At 38.7% G+C, this 15,616-nt stretch overlaps 1 protein-coding gene across 1 annotated transcript in view; it reads right to left on the reverse strand.

Annotated features, from left to right (window-relative positions):
* Positions 1-15,616, reverse strand: part of LOC122791820 (probable isoprenylcysteine alpha-carbonyl methylesterase ICMEL2) — a 437,113-nt gene that overhangs the window by 15,476 nt on the left and 406,021 nt on the right. Inside the window, exon 8 of the mRNA XM_044059777.1 lies at positions 9,848-10,010. Coding sequence (XP_043915712.1) covers positions 9,848-10,010 — 163 coding nt within the window. The remainder of the gene's footprint in view (positions 1-9,847; positions 10,011-15,616) is intronic.

A 15,616-nucleotide genomic window follows, 5' to 3' on the forward strand; every position in this document is an offset into this window, starting at 1 on the left:
GGAGGAGAGAGAGGAAGTTAGAGGATTATTGTATTTATTACAGAGAAATGTATGATATGATGAGTCAAGTAATTAGAGCAATGTTGGTCAATCGCAAGTGTACATCCAGTGTGAATAGAGGAAGGACTGAGTTTAAGAGAGTGAGTTTAATTTTAAACTAGAGGAGATAGGTGAAGGGAGGGAGTAGTGGGAAGGAGATGGCAGTCACTATGCTCTGCTCAGTATACAATGCCAACTGCTGGGTCCCTAGCAGTCCCCAGGCCTACATCTATGCAGGGTGATGAAGATCACCCTGTGGAAGGTGATCTGGAGAGCTCAAAGATGGCCTCCATTGCTGGTTTTCAAATTGGCTGATAGGCTCCTCAGTGGAAGATGGCATGGAGAGGTTCTTCTGAGTCACTTGGTATGAAGCAGCTTGTGAGGACTGAGGTGGGCTGGCAGATTAATAATCATACTGCCATGGAGCCTGCCAATGATGTCAGCCATGGAGATGACTGACTTGAGGGTGAGTATTTGTATCTCCATTGCTGCCATCCCTTATATGTCATTATCTTCCCTATCAGCTTTAGTTTGCATTCTTTGTTTACCTGTTTGCCTCTGCTTCCTTCTATATGTCCTCCTTTCTAGACACACCTTTACTACATTTCCCCCTAAACCCTTCTTAAATGGCAAGAAAAAATATATCCTTCTTCTCCCTCCCCTACACTGCTTTCCCTTCCCACTGCCCTTCTCTGTATTCCTCAGCTTGCTTTCCCTCATTTCTGACTGTGCTGTTATCTTACTATTTAGATAATAAAGTTAGTTGGCACTTTGTTGTGGTAACCCTATATGAGCTTCCAGCTGTGTCAATGTAGCAGCTTTGATGCACACATGAAGATACATATCATCTGGCCACTACCTCTATACTGACATACTTGTGTCACAAGATTACTAAAAGAGCAGTTGATGTCAGCTCAACTGCATGGTTACTGCCATTTATGTAGCAGTAAAAATTGATTACGTAGCACTGTCCCTGGAATTACTGAACTATGATGGTGCTCATGCATACCTAATCCCTGCTGGTCCATGTCATGCTAGCATTACATCATTATTTACAACAGCACAGTCACATCATGCTTCTTTCCGAATACCCACCTCTGTACAGATCTACAAGAGTTAAATACATGCATCAAAACAGAACATCATCCATTTAACACAACTTGAGAGGCTATTGCAACTATACCTAATGTTAAATTGTTCTCTGTACTTGATGTTAATCGAGGGTTTCTGGCAAATCAGGTTAGATGAAACTAAAACATTCAAAACCCATTTGGGTAAGTATAGTTCTCTAATAATGAGTTTTGGAATTTCATCAGCTTCAGAAGTGTAAAAAGAGCAGCACGCTGAAATCACTGAAGGGCTAGAAGGCATGGTCAATACAACTGATATGCATTCATCTTGGGAGCTACTAAACTGGACATGACTTTTATGTTAGCTCCTGGAGAGATTAAGACAATGAGGGTTAAAGCTGAACAGGACTGTGCACATATGTGTGTCAGTCTTCAGTCAAATGGGTCATGGTTTGAAATCAGGCTGTGTCTCAAAACAGATTCTGGTAAATCCAAAACAAGAACGTCCTTGATAAGCTGTTTCATATGTGGTTGACTGGTATGGTGCAATATCTTTCTAAGTTACAAGGCCAGGCTACATAGACTGTCTCCTGCCATTAAGAAAATGTGCTGTAATGCCATAGGTTCTGTGTTCAGTGGACTACCATCGATGTGGTAATTCACGGGAACCGTTTTTTTTCCAAAGGGAATGACGATACATTTTTTGGCAGTGAGCTTAAGGCCATGGTTTTGACACCAGTCACTGGCCTCAGAGAGGCTTTTCTGTAGGATGTCAACATCACTTGAGGAGTTAATATTAGCTCCCAACCTGCAATTGGCTGCGAACTTTGTCAGCCAGAGTCCCTTCGTGTTGGCCTGGACTTCAGAGAAATAGATACCAAACAGGAGAGGACTCAGGATCGAACCCTGTGGGACTCCACGCGTGACTGGTCGGCAGTCTGACTTGGAGTCAGCTACTTTCACACTGTGGGTTCTACCTGTGAGCCAGTTTGCAAACCACCTAGTGATATAGAGGTTGATGCCTAGCTTAGTGAGTTTTTCTATGATTGCTGAGTGGGGAATGGTGTCAAAGGCCTTGGCTAGATGAAGGTAGGCTGTATGAGCCACTTTGCCTTCATCCACAGCTCTGGTGACTGACTCAAAGAAGTTGACTAAATTGAGCAGGCATGATCTACCCTTCACAAAACCAAACTGTGTGGGATCCAGAGGTTGGAGATTCCCTATATCCTTGTTTATTAGGTCCATGATGATGCGTTCCATAGCTTTGCATATCAGACTCGTCAGGCTAATGGGGCGATAGTTCCCAGGGTCTGTAGTCACTCCTCCTTTGTGGAGAGGGATGACTCTAGCAGTGCACCATTCGGTAGGGACAAAGCCTAAGGTGAGGCTTTGATTGAACAGGGCACACAGCCATGTACAGCTCATTCCAAAACTGTAAGATAAAAAGGTACCACTAAGGAAACTACTAGCATGATGTTGTTTGGTTTTGGTCAATGGATCAGGAAAGAATATCTGAAATACTTCAAGGGCTACTCGAGTCTCAGGCCCCAATGATAAAATTCTGTGACGACTCAGAACCTATTACTCTTTAAGTAGATGTGAGCCAACACAGGCTGAGAGAATCAGTATTACAAGAGGTAGACCAATAGCTCATTGGTCATGAGCTTTGATTGATACTTGGATTACCAAATAAAAAAGAAATGTTTATTATAGCTTTTAGACTGTAAGCATATCTTGACTATATTTGTAGTGAGTCACTATGGTAACAGACCAAAAGCCATGTCAAAGTATATGCAGGAACTCTTATAAAGCTCCTGTGATACATCAAAGAATGCTATACTCTTTGTAAAATTATGACCTTTGCTAACTGCATGGGAGAAACCTTTGGTCAAAAGGCCAGCATCAGGTCCCCATTACATTAGATAAATACATGATATTACCCGACGAAGTTAAAACAAGCTAATATGATAAGAAAAAAAGCAAACAATCCCAGGAGATTAACATGTAATGAACTACAAAGAAAAATGTTGGAAATTCATGGCCTGAAAATCAAATATCAATGGCAACAACAGAAGTGCATAAATGATCACTTAACTGAAAGCAAGCTGTACTTTTAACTAGAGTATCATGACTGATCTAAGCATGCAAACTGAAAGGAATACAATCATGAGATGATAAGTGCCTTGGGTGCAGCTAATATTTTGTCCACTTAAAATGGAACCTGGTAGTGTCTGTGTGAGCAGAGCATGAAGCAAAACAATTCAGTCCATCCCCAAATGACCACAGAATGCAGCTTGAGATGAAACAAACACTGGAGCTGCAACTACAAACAATATGCTTTGAAGTAACCAAGAGAACAAAACATCTGAAGGTGCAAGGGGGGCAGGTACTGAAACTGCAAAGGAGGAGGAGAAGTGAGAAAAAAGCAGAATCCACACAAGAGGAAGATGGTGGCCTTTTGTCAAAGACATGTGAAAGTTGGGAGAAAACTAAGCCCTATGTGACAGTGTCAGTAGCCACACTATTTCCTCTATATAAAGACAGGAATGACTGATGATTTGGGACATTTGAATGTGCATATAATTTGAATCAAACTAACAAGACAGAATAGGTGAGTTTTTTTTTACTTTTTTGCTCATGAGTAAAACACTGCATATTCTAAATAAGATGACGGATACAGAGTGCTATTATTATGGTAAAGTTAAAAAGTTCTCACTTGAATGTAGTCCTGAAATCTATAGGGAAAAAGTTTAACAGACTACAGGAGAAAACCAGAAGACAGTGTCAGTGATTTCACTGTACAAATAACCACTTTCTTAAACTGGGATGAGTAGATGTCAAGTTGCTACTTTTTAAATATTGCAAAACCATATGATAAGGGTGAAAGCACTCAGTACTTTGCCTAAAGATAAAATAATCTTGTTAATAGATATTACTGAGTAAATTAATAAAGGTTGATGTGTATCCAGGCAGCATGGCACACATGCACAAGAAGGTCATACCCGGCACTACATATGGCTCTAAAAGAACACGGGGTGCCCCAATTTGTTCTTATTTAATGGGGAGATACAAATAAAAAGAGAATCACGTTAGAGCTACTGCTGTTAGGCATTACGGGAAGTGCTGTACTGAGAAGTACGAGCAAACAGCAGTTATCTTAGTCCTGCTACTTGCCAAAAAATGCATCAGTAAAAAACAGAAACCAAAAATAAGCCCCACATTATGAAATCTCTACCTATTAAACCAGTTAGTATCTGAATTGAAACAGACTCAGGTTTTGGCAGTGCAAGGAGGCGGTAATAACATAACTAGACTGAAATGGCAATTTGTTTATGGTGGGCTAAGTTGATAAAATCAAGTTGTAATTGCTCTTTTGCATGATCCATTTGGCAAATGTTCTGTTTCATCAGGCTAAATGTCGCTAAGTGATTCATACGTTGTTAAATTTGTTTTGAAATTTAAAATTGATAATTGGTCAGACTAGATAACTGATACAATAGCAAAGGTATGTAGTATTTATTATTTATAAGTGCTTTAAGTGTGTCCAAAATCTTGTGTGGATTTATTCAATGATTGAATTGTTCTCGTGCTGTCGTTTAATGGCTCTTATTACCATTACTATGTAATAAAGTTTCTGCAGGAAAAAAACACACAGGGGGCAGTCTAAATCTTTATAGGTGATCACTACATTAATGACCCTAGGGGGTCTTTTTAAGTCTAACCATGCTTCCCAAGGTGAGAATCAAACACTATACTTTGTGTCTTTGAAATTAATACCTTAACCATCGAGCAATCCACCAACCCCAAGCCCAATGAATTTAACTACCTGACACAGAAATAGAACCCACAGCACCAAAGGCAAAAGTACTGTCTGTTGAGTCACTAATAAAAACAGATTTAACATGCAAAGAAGACCCACTGGCTTGAGTACATCACAGCCTCTTGAAGTTAATGTTTTCCAGTGTAACCAAATATGGGATGCACATTCCAAATGTCCACAGCAACAGGGTGGGGAAAAAGACATGTGAGGGGGATTTAGTACCATGCTGCTGATAGATTGTCTTAAATTGCAGCTTCTTATCACAACAGCCTGTGCCCATCCTCACAAAGGATAAAGAAACCATTGCTAATGGGGATACTGCATCAGGCATAACTATTGTTAAACCTGTAGTTGTTAAAGAGTAACATTACTTGTTTGGCCAGTCCAATTCATTTATAACCCTACGAGGTACAACTGGCCAGGGTTCATTTGGACTGGGAAGAGAGGCAGGGGAAACATGCACATAACAGTGTCTGATGATATCTCAGCAGACATCTTAACAGGCAATTACTCTGATGATTTAGGATCTTGCAGGCAGGCATGTGCATGGGGAAGGTAGCGGAGGGGGGGCGGGCAACCAGCTGATACCCATATTGTCAAAAGATGCTTATAATGTGTCTACTTCAGGGAAAGAACAAGGTAATAGCAGGAAGCCTCGTTCAGAGCTGCAACTGTGAAAATGTAATGGACTTCCTCTGAAAAGACTTAATTTAGGGGAAGAGTTGGTTGGTAGCAGGAAGTCCAACCCAGAAAAAAAGACAGTGAAATCCGTGAAGTACTGATATGGTATCCCAACTTGCAGCCTCAACAGTCTGTAGGACAAAGTAAAAGATACTAAAGATAAGTTTTCAGAATGTTGGATCCTGGATGCAGCAAACTTGGCAAAACTTAGCAAAAATAAATAAATAAGTAGTCCTCTTTCTAAAGGAAAAAAACAGTCCAGTTAAGGGCTTAAGCAGGTCAATAATGGACGAGCATTCTTGTCAGAACTGTGTCTAGGTTTGAGATATAATTGCCAGAATATACTAGGTTTTCACTGGAAGGTAAACTGAGAAGGCTCAAAAGAGAGAGCTGAGACAGAAACACACACACAGACTCACAGCTCTCAAATCCGATTTTAAATGACTTGAGGGAGGAAGCAAGACGCTCTAGACTCAATGGCAGCGGAACTCTGTATAACAAGTGGATATTGTATACAGAATTGATTCCTGAAAGAGTGTTATAGGGAGAATTGATCAGCATTTGGTAGTCTCAAGGGCTACAGTAGGGCACTTCTGGTCATCACCCATGATATTTCTTTTCAGGTTGTTCGGGCATAAAGTGTACAAAAGGAGGCTTAGGCAAAATTTTTATTGGGTAGCCATTTCAAAAGTTGTGACAAGATACTGCAATATATATATATATATATATATATATATATATATATATATATATATATATATATAAACTAACACACATAAGCAGTGGCAACATTTTGGAACTGCTAGCTTGCTTTGGTGATGCTGCCTGTTACTGAGGAATCAGTTTAGAAAGCAAGTGCATATAGTGTGGAGCGACTTAGTACCTAAGCGCCACAGGTAAGAGGCATATTCTGGGGTTACAGATTATGCTATTAAGTAACCTGAAGTAGTGGCTTTGTCCTCCTCAAAAGCAGAAAAAGCTAGCAAATGTTGTGTTCAACAATTTCACCATGGTGGGTTTTTCCTTGGGAAATTCTAACTGATGGCTAGACTAACTTTGTGTCAGATTGGCTGACCTGTTTGTAGAAGTGCTGTGGGGTAAAGTAGTTAAAGACACTCCTACAATCCTCCAACAAATTGCTTGGTAGAGAGGAATGGCTCTACTCTTAATGTCATGAGAGTGTTTCCAGACCAGTAAAAGCACCTGCTCCATCTCCATTTTGTACACAGAGACATGCACTAAGAATTGACATTTTTTGTCATTTGCACTGCTTCATTGTAAAAGGGTGGGCTGGGGGGGGGGCCTAATTTGTGGTGCGTGGAAAGGTGAATGTAATTCCAACAAACATCATGTAGTGGAGTATGTGTTAAATTTTAGGACTGAGATGAGGGAGTTTTTGGGCAGAACTGCAGCAAAAGTCTGTTATGGCAATGAAACAAAACCCCAAAGAAATGCAATCAGGTAAAAGGTGACGCCATTTATTCCTCTTCAACCAAACAAGCTGAAAGCAATATGGGAAAAGGCATTTCAATGCTCTCTGGAAGGTTATCAATGCCAGTTATGTGGCTAAGTTGCCAGACAGAAGTAAAAAAACACAAACTGTACTAAGCTAATATTATAAATACCTACTATGACAGAGAGACACTTTGACTTAGTACATGCAGTGGGTTACAACAGCAAGCAAAGGTGACTCCAGTGGTAGATTTCCTTAATGAGGCTTAATCTTACACCTCAGTATATAAGGTCATGTCACAGCCGTCCTGTATATGGTTTCAAGAAATTCAAGTGGTACTATGAGATTATGGGGGACATGGCTACTGCTAATAGTAAAAAACAAAATGTGAGTCAATCACCATGGTACACACCAAAAGAAGAAACAGTAAAATAAAATAAACCTTTTATTAAAACAAAAGGTAGGCACTTTCACAGGGTTGCCTCTTCATCAGACCATACAGAACAAGAACGAACATTTGATTTAATACATTTACTAACCAATCATCAGTCTACATTAATCAAAGCAATTATGAACAACCACTCAAAATCACCACCTCCTAATCAGGGCAGGTTGAAGTGAAGTCCCAAAGTTAAGACCAGGTAACCTGTGGGCTTGTAAGGAAACAACCCATTTTAACTCACACATTTCAATGTAGGTGTTAAAGTCACCCCTTCTGACACTAGGTCTAAGTGACTGTAACACCCTAAACCAAGAAATTCAAGAGGTACTATGAGAATTTGGGGGACATGGCTACTGCTAAGCCACAGTGTATCCAACTAGTAGAGCGTCACATGGATACAGAAAGCCAATATTCAGTCAAACAGACTCCTTACAGGATACCTGTGCAAGTCAAAAGCACCAGATGGGAAGACTGCAGGAGATGTTGAAACGAGGGGAAAATCCAGGAATCTATTAGTCTCTGGGTCTCAGTGGTGCTTTTAGGGTCAAAACAAGGATGGCATAACCAGGTTTTGTGTATAATATATGGAACTATATAGTCACACAGAAACATACTTGAACCCCATGCCCAGGGCTGATGATACATTACTGCAGTTGGATGAGGCTAAGTATCTGACCACTAGTGACCTAAAGATTATTGGTACAGTGAGAGAGGTCAGCAGTTGTCACTGCAGCCATAGCAGTATGTTTGTCTTCTTCACAAATGATACTAAAGAACAAGGGAAGGAAAGTAAGTTATAGAGGAAGGAGACTTGATTTGTATTTTTCAGTAAAAATGAATCTCTGCCATTACGGAATACAGCTAAAACAATGCTTTGTTTAAAACAGCTTGGAATTAAAGGAACAAAGAAAGACTGCCTTAGTGTGGCTACATTCATGTATGCATGTAGAAGTCTGAGTTATCATATGATTCAAGGAAGCCTGTGATATTCTATGTCTTACCTTATGCCTTGTGCTACTAATAATTGCCTGAGTTTGCAAAGTAAACACTTAGATTATATGGTTCTGGCATTTGGTACCACCTATTCAGCCCCCTTAGACGATTAGTAATCATATGATGCATTTCGGAGTGTTACTATCTTTTGCTATCAGTTCATAGCTCTTGAAGTAACTACTGCCTCATTTCTCTGTTGGGTATATTACAACCCTCACGTCATCAATTCTACGGTATCTCCAGTTAGGGACCTTGCCCTTCTTTTTTTCCTTATCTGTGTCTCTGATTTCCACTAATTTATATGCCCTATACTTCAGGTATGATTACTCCATCAGACCACAGCCTCGCTCATGTGCCAAGCATTCGGTCCTCTCTTTCAATTCATAATCAATTTTACCCTTCATCCTTTCTATGTCACCTGACACCCTCATATTGCAAGGGAAAACTCTACTGGTACTGACCCCTCACCCTTAAATTGGATTCATTTTAATCCATGAAATAAGGTAAAGGTCCAGTTTCTGCTCAGCAGGTACCATAACTTTGCTCTGCACCAACACAGCCATTATTCTATTGGCAGCTATACAACTGGTGGGTGCCAGCAGCCACGAATAATGATGGAGATAAACAGACCACTGAAAACCACTTTCAGTGAATCTACATTGCCATCTCGTCACTGTTATGCAACAATGCAGTTAGTATATGTAAGCCACTGCACAAAGTGTGTATGTGTGTGTGTGTGTGTGTGTGTGTGGGGGGGGGGCTTGCCCTCCTGCAAAAATGCTGCAGCTATGTTTTTCTAAAAGAGGTTTTCAGCAGACCTGTTTCAATAAATCGAAATTCAAAGCTGCTGTCATTGATGAGTCAACAAGAATCCATTCTGTTGTGCATATCTTCTTCAAGTATCACACTACTGCTGGCGACAATACTTTTACAGTGTCAAAGCCATAACAAACTCGCCTAGTGCCAGGTGCCATTCCCTAAAGATTAGCTTGAAACTGTAGCAAACCACTTGTTACAAATGTAAAAAGCAGTTTGCTACAGTTACTATATATCACCCACAACATACCGATATTGTGCCCTGTTACACCTTGTGCCTGTGATGACTGCTCCCTTTACTCTGCCCTACCTACATTTCAGAATACTGTTGATTTAAGTTACATATTCTGCACCATATTTCACTCTGTTTGCATCAAGCAGTGGTTGAAGTGCATTTTTTACTGTATCTTCCTTTCATTTCACAAAGGTTATAACTGAAAAATTTTTTTGCAAAAAAAGAGTTTTACAATTATTATGCATTATCGTAATAATAGAAAATAACTTTTTTGCTGGTTACTGCATTCAGTTCTTACCTTGAAATGCTGTCATTTCCAAGAGTGCCTACATACACTGCTGGAGAGTAATGGTCAAAGTGCTCATGCCCCTTCATAACTCTGCTCATACATGATACACATTCAATCCCTCTCCAGGTTTCGTGCTTATAGTGATCCCCAATGTGATAAACACCAGCAAGACCTACAGAGAAACAAATATAATTTGTACGCTTTCCTTTCTGTATTTATGACATTTGGCTTTATTCATCTTTATTACTCTGACCTACCCCAAAGCATTTTTATTTATATAAGAAGAAAATGATATCCATCATAGAAATGTTACTAGGGTAACTGTTTCGTCAAATTCTGAATGGATCGAGAAAGGAGAAACAACTGCTTAATATGAAGTGGACAGACATTTATGGTACAGCTGTGTAATGGAAATTTATGTAGGGATTTCAGTTAAGTTACAAGGTAAAGCCTTCTATGTATGCACTACAGAAACAGTGCAATGTCATTTAAATCAACACTAGCAGTTTTAATCACTGCAGCAAATGACCATAGAGAATTTGAGTTAACAGAAAAGCAGTGCAGATACAACTGCAGCAAGTCATTATGAAACTGATATGAGAGAGGTAATTATTAGAATCAGTAATGCCTCTTGGTCTCCCCTGAAATTAGGCCATGCTCAAGTGGGACTACCCAGTTAAGAAATTTGAAATAAATGTATACATACATAAAGACTTAAAACAAATTACCTTTTACATTTGGGATTATGCGGAAGTAAAGGTCCAGAATATATTGTCATGACAGGCGTTACTGAAGCAAATATATGCACAATGGCAGATGCGCTGGGGGCCAGCAGTGCAACAATTAGTGTGGCAAAGGTCCTGAAATCATTACCTGCCATACACACACACACACACACACACACACACACAAACACATACACACACACACACACACACACACACACACACACACACACACACACACACACACACACACACACACACACACACACACACACACACACACACACACACACACACACACACACACACACACACACACACACACACACACACACACACACACACACACACACACACAGATAAAGGTACACTTAGTTGAAACATTACTTAGCTGACATGGATGAAATGCTGATGGGTGGAACTGGGAATAACTGGGTGTTGAGGAATGCCACCTTGCTGATGCCACAGTGGTGAAACCAAAGCAAGAAATCACAAAAGGTTGCACAATCTAAGATGTACTGTGTGCATATCAAGACAGGGTAGAAGTGGGCATCCTATTCCTGGTGATAGAAGAGAAATGTGTTCCCATTTTTCTCTTAGTTTCATAAGCAGAACAAAAGACCAGTGCTGCACCTCACCAGGTTGAACACAATTACTGTAAAAAAACATAGTCTTCCTTCAGTACATTACTCTCTTCTTTCACATGGGAGACAGTGTGTGCCCTTTGGGACTTTAAGGATACTTACTTGCACTGAAGAATCAGGAGGTGACAGAAAAGGTACTGTTTCTGGTTATTTGCATTCCTACACTTCCCACTCTAGCTGTTAGCTATGCAGCTGAAGAATTAGAAAACTGGCGTTTCTCTCAGGCTTCGCTCTCAAGGTAAATTTCTTAGCATTCATGTCTCGAACACATAATTATCATAGGGGACCCAATCGTAACCCTCTATATAATTCATAATGAGGACTTGGAAACCATCCATCCTGAAGTAAAGCTGTATCACAAACTTAGCTTAACTTATTACAGATAAAGTTTTGATATAAAACATTTAAAATTATGAAAAGATGTACAGAATTATAGATGACAAAGTAACCTGACAGTCAACCGCCATCATTTTGAAAATGAACATAATGTAAACTTCATTATGTGGGAAACCATTGAACTCTCATTTGTCACCTACTGTCTAAACTTGGTAGAACTCTCAATTTCATACAGTTGGTCATAAACTTTCAAAACTCTTTCAAAAATGTAATGTTAGCTTAATGTTAGCAGTATAAAAGATGCAGCAGAAATGCGTGGGCGTCAAGGATTTATTTTCCGTTGTTTCACACCAAAAAGGCCTAGAATGGTTTGAACACATATTGATAGAGTTTGGATTTCTATCTTCAGCTGATTTTAGATTGGTACTTGAAAATACAGAGCTGGTGCTCAAAAATAATTTTTTGATTTTTAGGGGGAGCTGTACCACCAACTAGATGGGGTTGCCATGGGTTCATCCTGTGCCCCCATATTTGCTAATATTGTTATGTTATATTGGGAAATCCATCATGTATTTGATTCCATATATAAATATTATATTTCTAGGTACTTTCGTTTTTTGGACAATATTTTTATTGTGTGGAAGGGACCCTCTTGAGATGATTCCCAATTTTATTGAATTCTTAAATTCCACCACAGAATTTCTAAGTTTTACCCACAAAATAGGATTGAATAAAATTAATAACTTGGACATCTGCACAGAAAAAGACTTGGATAACAACAGATTTACATCTAAGGTTTATAGGAAAACGTGTTTCTCCAACTCTTATCTACACTACCAAAGTAGTCATCCCTATTTTCAGAAATGTAATATTGTGAAGGGACAGATGGTAAGAGTTGCAAGGATGACATCCAACAAGGATGATTTTATACAGGAGTTAGATTATGTTCATTCTCTTTTTTTTAGAAAGAGTGTACCTGGATGAGTTGATTAGACCCATTAAAGAACAAGGCTACAAGGATGGGGAAGTTTGCATATACCCTTACTCTATGGGGAACCTTTAATAAAAGAACAAGGTTTGGTTACAGGGACATCATCTGTTACACCCTATCTAGTAATGACCTTTGACCAAGATACATGGTGGGTAAAGAAAACCATAAACAGAGTATGGGGTATGTTTCAAAGAATGCCCAGTAGGTTAGACATATTTAACAGATGATTGAGGTACAGTTATAAGAGAAATTATAGTCTTAAGGAAATAATGGAAAAGAAGAAGAGCAGTGCCATCAATGGGACAATAACTAAAATGGGGGCACATAAGTGTGGAAGGGGTTCCCAATGTACTTTTATGGCTAACTATAACTGTTTAGAAATACCAAGTATACCTTCTAGCCTTAAGACTTTGATTTACAACAGCTGTTATTCAAAATTGGTGGTCTATCTCATTTACTGTAAATATTGCTGGGCATATTACGTTGATAAAACCAAACATACTTTGAGACGTGTGTACGAACATAATTATGACATCAATAGAAAAAGGGAAATCAGTGCTCTGTATAGGCACAGTCTGGTGTGCACACAGGCAGATGTTTAAGTTTTGGGTCCTGGAAAAGGTGGTTCCTAGTGATAGGGGTGGGGTTTGGGAGAATATGTTAGAATATAGAGAAATGATATGGCAGTTACAACTGGATGCCTGTACCCCACCCGGTATGAATGATCATATTTCTCTTCTTCCTGCCTTAAAAATGAAGGCATCTAAGCCTAGAAGGGCTAAAAACTAAATTATGTATACACATTCATTACTATGCCTATTGTAAACCATGGTATCTTTTTATGGCTGATTCCTATATGTTGTAATGGATGTTTTTTGGTTGTTTTACCTTTATGAGTAGTTTTAGGGTTTGAACAAGATCTTTCATATGCATTTATATCTTGATATACACTGAAAACAAAAGTACTAAAAGTATAGAAACTGTTTTTTAAAAAAAAAAAAAACGGTCATACAGCGAGTACTGTTTAAACAACTTTACTAATAATACTGTTTTTTTACATTCTAGTTCACTGGCACCATTTGCATAATTAATGAATTACTTAATATTTTATCCAATGGAAAATGAGTAATGTACTATAAAAATGGGTGTAGAGAAGAGTTCTGTTTATTTTGATGAAGTCTTCTGTAAGAAGATGAAAGCGCTTAATCTGTTGGTTTAATATCAGAACTATTTGTATTGTTATTATTGCTTGTCTTACTCTGGTGTCCACTTGCTGGAGGAATTAAACTTCAGTTTTTATCCATGTGAACTGGTGTTTCTGCTGACACTATCATGCAGTCAATTGTTGAGGAGGGACAGCCTTTATAGGAGCTCTGTGTGACTGGTTCGTGCTTTTACTATTTTGTATTAAGACTATACAAATATATACAGATTGTGTGAATCCAAAGCAAGATAAAAGTCAGTGACAGAATCAGGGAATAAACAAGTCACCAAATGCACTTTGTTACTCACACATAAGGTTGCCAACTTTTCAAAAGTCCAAAAAGGGACAGAGCAGTTGAGTCCAAAGCTATGATATTACCATGACTAAGTATGACAGTCATAGGTGCTGGTGTTTTGTAAGGTCTTTCACAGCTCAGAAAACAAGGCAAAGATCACAGAGATTGGGTTGCTAAAATTCTTGAGACCAATGATTTGTTTTAGTTAAGAATCTCTTAATCTCTCAAGTTAAGCAATATGAGTAAAAAGGTACATGCTGAAATGAACATTTTATAAAGGTATGTGCCTTATAATGGTTGAGTACAAGGGGGAACTAAGACTTCGTTAGCTTTAGAGGAGATGACTTTGGAAATTAGGTGGGTCAGGTAGAAGACCTTCCAATCTGCTGTAGAGACATAATGGTCAAATGACAGTGAGTTGTCAACATAGGCATCCAAATCCCAGTATCAGTTTGGAAATGGTTTGTCAATTATGTGATATTTATCAACTAGAACCACAGTACATTTATTGGCATTTAGCTTAAAACAACTGTAAGTACACCTGGATTTGACATGGTCAATCCTTCTTGGAGTAACAGTGTGAGAAAGTGAGCTGACACTTGTGTCTAGCTTACAGTCATCAGCAATCTCAGATAACCGCACATCTGGAACATTAAACTGGTTACCAAGAAACAGATACTGAAGGGAGGGCAATACTGAGCCCTGTGAGACACCACTAACAACATTTTTACATTTAGAGGAATTCTGTCGTGCAAATAATTCGCTGTCCAATACGCAATGTAGGATACAAATTAAGTTTATTAAGCTCATCAACATACATAGGAGATTGTATCAAAGGGTTTAGCAAAGTCAAGATGGGCCAGTATGAAAGGACTGATCATTGTACATGACTTCAAGGACCTTTTTACAACTTTAAGGATAGATGATCTGCCCTTGGCAAAGCCAAATTAGTTTGGCTCGAGGGCAAGGAGATTTCCTATGTCTGTATTAATGATCACAACGGTCAAGGGATTTCAAGTTACATAAATCTGTAATAATGAGCTTGGAGTAATGATCCTGGGTGCCACAATTTCACAGAACAAAACAATTCACATTAAGGAGTCACACATTTGGCATTAAGTCAAAATGCTTGTGAAATCAGGACATTTAATATTGCACATGTAGTTGATGGGACAGAATGTTTTAAATCAAGACTGTCCAGTAGAAATTAGGATGCAACACTGGACAACCATCAGTCAAGTCTTACACACTTTTGAACATTGGAGATTTAACGAAGAGTGAAAATACTCTAAACTATATCACTGTTCCCTCAAAGATAGACCAAGATGTCAATAAAAATGTAACAAAGAGAATCTTAGGCAGATGAAATGGACAGGAAAAGAATAAGTTTTAAAGTAGATATAGAAAAAGAAATAAAACACATAAATGAGCTGAGCATAAATTAATATGTATTTTTCCTAAAACATACATAGTTATAATAGAACATTTTCTACAATTACATTTTAAATTATAGTATGTACAAGGTGGTTTAGTTGTTTGAGTTATGAAGTTTTTCATTTGTTATGAACTTGACAAATATCAGT

This window comes from Protopterus annectens, chromosome 17.part0 (assembly GCF_019279795.1).
Source record: "Protopterus annectens isolate FY-2018-M chromosome 17.part0, PAN1.0, whole genome shotgun sequence".
NCBI lineage: Eukaryota > Metazoa > Chordata > Ceratodontiformes > Protopteridae > Protopterus > Protopterus annectens.